Below are 6105 nucleotides of genomic sequence, written 5' to 3' on the forward strand. Positions count from 1 at the left end.
TTCTCATTTCAATCGGCATTCGCCATAAATTCCGAAATATGTCATGCAAGTATGATTTACAGCTTACCATTGTAGCTGTTGGCCTTGAGCCACGACTCCACGTCCGCCCGGTCACGCTGGACCCAGTTGACCTTGGCGCGGACCGAGTCGAGACTCTGCTCAACTGCACGGTCGAAGCCCTATACGAGAAATTGAGTTAGCGAGTTCAACTTGAAGGGAACAATTAATCGAACGAAGGGACAGGCCTACCTTGGTGTCCTTGCTCTGGAAAAAGTCCTGCACGTCCTTCAACTGCTGCTCCGTGCAGAAGCTGGCCGTGCTGAGCTGCACCACCGTGCCCAGCATACCGAGGGACGGAGGCAGACGCTTGTAGATGGCATCCCAGTTGTTCTTCAACCAGGTCCAGCGAGCCTCGATACCCGCGGGGTGGCTGCGGAGACCACCCAGGGGCATGTAGATGTCCTGGTTCTTGACCTCGTCGCTGCTGGCCAGGTCCAGAGTGCGCTGGATCAGGGCGGGGTCCTCGGCGGCACCCAGGCAGCGGAGGGCTGTCGTCTTCTCATCGGAAGTGGGGGCGTGGCGGAAGCGGTCGAGGACGACGTTGTACTCCTTCTCACCACCGTTCTTCAGCACAATGCTGAACACGCTGCCACGGATGTTGGGGTGGATGGCGTTCTCGTCGCCAGCGGCGAACCGCTCGAACATGTCCTGGGCGGCCTTGACGACGACGGGGTCCTCAGCCATACCAGCACTGCCGAACATGAGAGCCTTAAACTGCTGCAGGATGTGGCCGTCCTTCTCCGAGAATTCCCATCCGAGCTCGTGAGCCTTGTGGCTGACCAGAGAGCGCTGGAAGGCCTTCAAGGCGTCCCGGGTGGCGGCATCCTCGAAGAGCCAAGCAGCCCGCAGAGAGCCAACACGAGTCAGGATCTCGTTCCACACGATGAACTCGGCCTCGCTGTCGAAGCCCTTCAGAAGCGAGAGCAGGCCGGAGGTGCTTTGGAAGCCGGACGCGGCCAAGGCACCGGCATCGGCAATCATACCGGCACGGTCCTCGACGCTCAAAAGTCCGCTCTTGGCAGCCTCACCCAGCTTGGACAGACGCTCCGGGGTGTACGAGGTGCGGTAGATGGCGGAGTGGTCGGCGTTGAGCTTGTAGAAGTCGAGGTCGGGCACCTTGAATTCGCCCTCGCGCTCGGTAAGCATGGTGCTCTCGTCGATGCCATTCTTGGTGCGCAGACCCAGCATGACGGGGTAGAGCGTGGTGTCCTCGTCGGGGCGGACATCACCGGTGCGCAGGAAACGGTTCTGCTTCAGCTTGATGGTGGAGTTGCTGGGGTTCTCCGAGACGGTCACCACGGGGAAACCGACCTTCTTGGTCCAGATGTCCATGACCTCCTCCACGGGCTTTCCACTGGCATTAGCCAGGGCGGCCCACAGATCACCCGTCTGGGTGTTGCCGTAGGCGTGCTTCTTGATATAGTCGCGCACGCCCTGGATGAAGACATCCTCACCCATGTACTTGGAGATCATGCGCAGAACGGAAGATCCCTTGGAGTAGGAGATGGCATCGAAGATCTGGTTGATCTCGTCGGCACGCTTCACGGGCACCTCAATGGGGTGACTGCTACGCAGCGAATCCAGGGACAGGGCGCCCTGCAGGGTGTCGATGACATAGGTCTGCCAGACCTTCCACTCGGGGAAGAAGCTGTTGCAAGAGTACCAGGACATCCAGGTCGCGAAACCCTCGTTGAGCCAGAGACCATCCCAGAAGTCCATGGTGACCAAGTTACCGAACCACTGGTGGGCCAGCTCGTGCTGGACAGTCTCAGCAATACGCTCCTTGCGGGCGGCACCGCTGGTCTTCTCATCCAACAGCACGTCCACGACACGGTATGTGATCAGACCCCAGTTCTCCATGGCACCGGCGCTGAAGTCAGGCACAGCGACCATGTCCATCTTGGGCAGGGGGAACTCGTTATCGAACGCCTTCTCGTAGAAGGCCAGGGTGCGGGCGGCCAGGTCCAGCGAGAAGCGACCGTGCTCGATATCCTGATCCGGGGTAGCATAGACACGGATGGGGACGCGGAAAGCCTTGGTCTCGATGTAGTTGAGGTGACCGACAATGAAGGCGAGCAGGTATGTCGACATGACGGGGGAGGTGTTGAACTTGACAGCCTTCTTGCCGCCCGCAACCTCGGTCTCCGTGGCGACGTCCATGTTGCTCAGACAGGTCATGCTCTTGTCCGCCACCAGGGTCACAGTGAACTTGGCCTTCAAGGCGGGCTCGTCGAAGCAGGGGAAGGCGCGGCGGGCATCGGTAGGCTCCATCTGAGTGGTAGCAATGTACTTGGTCTGACCATCGGCAGCCTTGTAGGAGGAGCGGTAGAAACCGGCCATGTTGTCGTTGAGCTCACCAGTGAAGGTCAGCTTCAGCTGGGCGGAGGAACCGGCGGGGATGGTGTCGGCGAACTTGATGGTCGCAACCTGCTGGTCCTGGTTGAGGGAGATCTCGGGGTTGGAGGCCACGACGGCGCCTTGGGAAGAGACGACGGCATTGTGGATCTTGATCTCGTTGGAGTTGAGGGAGATGGAGGTGGTATCTTCAGCGACGTCAAGGCTATGAGTCCGGAGAGTTAGCTTGTGTACCAGATGGCGGGGTAACCAGGTTATCAGCATGGGTGGGTAGGCAGAACATGAACATACTCAATGACGACGGTACCGTCGTAGGAGAAGTTAGCAAAGTTAGGTTCGAGGGTCAGGTCATAGTGAAGAGGCTTGACGTTGGTGGGCAAGACCTCACGACCACCGGGGACGTTGGTCGAGCCGGTCACTTCTCCACGTCGAGCACCACACATCCTGCGATAAGAACAGTAACGTTTGGAAGCTTGAGAGAGGGGAGCACGACGAAGAGAAGAGCGATGAAGAGGAGGGACAGTAGAGGAGGAAGTAGAAGAAGAAGAGGAGATGAGAGAGGAGGGAGTAGAAGTAGATAAAGAAGCAGTGGGGAAGTTAAAAGTAGAAGTAGAAGAAGAGGGGCGGGGAAGAGCAGAGAGTCGGTGGAAGCGGAGGGGAGCTGCTGCTGCTGCTGCTGTTGCCCTTCTGCTGTTGCTCAGCGGGAGCCGTGCGGAGGAGGGAAACCGACGCATTGGGATGAATCTGTTAACAGAGAAAGAGACAGATAGACAAAGAGAGACACACACAGTCCCACCCAGATAACCCAATGGATAAGAAGAAATACAGAAAATATTAGACAAATCAAAGGACAACCCCGATCACACGATTACTATTGATACAAAGAGAGATTAATCCCAGCAAACCATCAAATCATCAACAAATCAATTCAATCTTCGAAAGGGAAAGAAATGTTCCCTTTTTTTGCCGCGGGAATTCCGTCGGTCGTCCGTCTAAATCCGGTAGGCGGTAATCTCTCTTCTGACTAACATCTTCCAGTCATCTGACCAACTGATTCTACCTAGTAAACTAACCTTGCTCAATCAGGCAATCAGCTTCCCCCCTGTTCTACACCTTTCCCATTCAGGCCTACAATGAGGGCTATTTGGAAGAGGGTTTCTCCGCATCACATGACGTCCATCTTTTCACCCATTTCTGCTTCCCTTTTCCTTTCTCTTCTTTTCTCCATACATATACATTCTTACACGCAGGTCTTCTCCATACAGCCGGTTGTCAGATTTGCCCACTAGGGTAGATATTTCTCTATCTGGCAGTTGGCTGTCGAGCTGCTTCTTCGGGAGTTGTGACTTGCCAGACGGTTCACCAGCCAGTTTGAGGGGTTCATGAATAGAAAGTATCCATTGGATGCTTTTTTTTACCGGTGAATGGGCTTCCATAGAGGGCTGGGACATACTTATATACTTACATACTATTTTTATTTTAAATGAAGAGTTCAATATATTAAAAAACAGTATTCAGCAATATATCGTCGATTGTTGAAAGGAGCTTTAAATCTAGTAATAAAACACAAGAGGTATCTCTAAAAAGGACATCATAAGACAAGAAGTCTATGAAAAAGCAACCCATTTCCTCCCTAATAAATCAATCATTTCCTTTTCCCTTTCCCTCCAGCAAAAGAAAGCACATAAACTCCGCACCCATGCAAAATGATATATGTAAACATTATGAATTATGCCATAATATTGGCATTGATGTTGAATCGTTGCGTCATAATCGAAACGAAGCAGCAGTAGTCAAGCAGCCGCATCATTCACTAAAGGAAGCCCTCAGAAATGATGCTGCTGCTGCTCCTGTTGCTGCTCCCCCGCCTCCTGATACCTCAGCGCCTCGGCCTGCTCAATCGGCATCTTGGTAAAGACACTTCTGGACCAGCCATCAGCATCCACCACCGACTCCTTGACAAGGATGTAGCGACCAAAGCGAGGCATCAGCACCGCCCACACCAGATAGTAGATAGCACCGAGGGCGAAGATGCCCAGCGCCACCACACAGTGCAGGTAGTAAGGCAGGCTGTTGTAGACACTCTGTCCGGCACTGGGGGGCACGTAGGGTGCCACCACCAGGTACATGTTGGACAGGCAGAAGAAGATGGTGACGGGGAGAGTGGCCCGGATACCGGGGGACCAGTCGGGGAAGTTCTTCTCCTTGGTCAGGTAGATGTAGACGAGACCACCGGACACGAAGACGTTGACGATGGACAGCGGGTACGAGATGAGGTTCACAAGGAAGTTGTAGGCATCGCCGGGAGGCGGGGCCAACATGATGATCACGGAGACGACCCAGTGCTCGAAGAGGCCAGCGGCGGGCGAGTTGAACGGCCGGTTGCTGGCCCAGATCTTCGACAGAGGGAGAACTCCTTCGCGACCGAGGGCTTGGACGACTATTATATGTTGTTAGCTTCGCTCTATATTTCCCATTGGGAGGGGAAAGGATCAACGTACTTCGTCCTTGCGAGAAGATGACCGACAGAACGTTACCGAAGGCAGACAGGGCCACGAAGACCGACATCACTTTTTCGGCGCGGGCACCGAACATGTTGCCGAAGAAGGCGGCGGCCACAGTCTGGCCAGAGGACAGCATCTGCTCCTTGGGGACCGCGGCAAAGTATGCGATGTTGCACAGCATGTACATGATGCCGACCGAGATGATGGCAATGGGGGCAGCGATCTTCAGGGTACGAGTAGGGTTTTTGGTCTCGCTCAAGGCCTGCAAAACAATATTAGCAACTTTCACGCACCACCTACACAAGCAAGATAACTCACGTAGTTGGCATTCGAGTATCCAATGAAGGACCAAATGACATTGTACAACGCCATGACAATGCCATAGCCGGTATCAGTGGTACCCTCGAAGGCGTTGGTGAAGTTGTGAGGAGGATCGATCTTCATATGACCAGCAAGAGCCACCCATCCCGCAACGATGACGAAGAGGATGATGACGAGCTTGACCACACCCAAGAAGTTCTGAAGCATGAGACCCCACTTGACAGCAAAGGAATGGATGAGGAAGGCAGCCGTGATACAGGCCAAACCAATACCACGCTGGTTCCAACGATCCACTTCAATGTCCGCCGCGTTCAGGATATACTCGCCAAAGACGACACTGTTACTGGCCGCCCAACCCAGCAGGACGGCGTAGGCCGCGTACATGGCCGTCATCAGGAACTTGGGCTTCTTGAAGACATATTCGAGGTAGTTCTTCTCTCCACCGTTCTTGGGAATAGCGGTACCCCATTCCAGATAGACAGCAGTACCAGCCATAGCAATCAAAGTACCAATGACCCACATGATCAGGGACAGACCAACACTACCCGACAAAGACAGAATAGTACTCGGGGTAGCGAAGATACCAGTACCAATGACACGGTTGAAGATCAGAAAGGAGGCACTGATGACACCAATCTGGCGACGGTCGTCCGGAGTAGCCTCGAAGACATTTCCTTCATCTGGAGCAAATCAGTCAGGGAAGGGTTCTTCATATGTTGGAAAGACCTAGGAGACCTAGGAGGAGATGGGACAAGCACATACACAAGCCAGAAACACCGTCCGTCCGACGGAGACCTTCCTCAACAGCCTTGGCATCGGGCAAGATGCCCTTTTGATAGGCAGATTCCACAACCGGGTCCGTCAT

At 54.3% G+C, this 6105-nt stretch overlaps 2 protein-coding genes across 2 annotated transcripts; both read right to left on the reverse strand.

The window, feature by feature from the left end:
• Positions 1 to 56: 56 nt before the first annotated feature.
• On the reverse strand, positions 57 to 2858 carry AtWU_02890 (M1 family metallopeptidase; the record flags this gene model as incomplete). Its single annotated transcript, XM_035498003.1, has 3 exons — positions 57 to 179; positions 250 to 2620; positions 2707 to 2858. The coding sequence occupies 3 exons, from the start codon at positions 2856 to 2858 to the stop codon at positions 57 to 59; spliced, it is 2646 nt and encodes an 881-aa protein (XP_035353896.1).
• Positions 2859 to 4241: 1383 nt separating this feature from the next.
• AtWU_02891 (high affinity methionine permease) lies at positions 4242 to 6105 on the reverse strand (the record flags this gene model as incomplete). The annotated part of the gene is made up of 4 exons (XM_035498004.1): positions 4242 to 4855; positions 4917 to 5181; positions 5238 to 5920; positions 6003 to 6105. The coding sequence occupies 4 exons, from the start codon at positions 6103 to 6105 to the stop codon at positions 4242 to 4244; spliced, it is 1665 nt and encodes a 554-aa protein (XP_035353897.1).

The sequence above is a fragment of the Aspergillus tubingensis genome (assembly GCF_013340325.1).
Source record: "Aspergillus tubingensis WU-2223L DNA, scaffold_4, whole genome shotgun sequence".
Classification (NCBI taxonomy): Eukaryota; Fungi; Ascomycota; class Eurotiomycetes; order Eurotiales; family Aspergillaceae; genus Aspergillus; species Aspergillus tubingensis.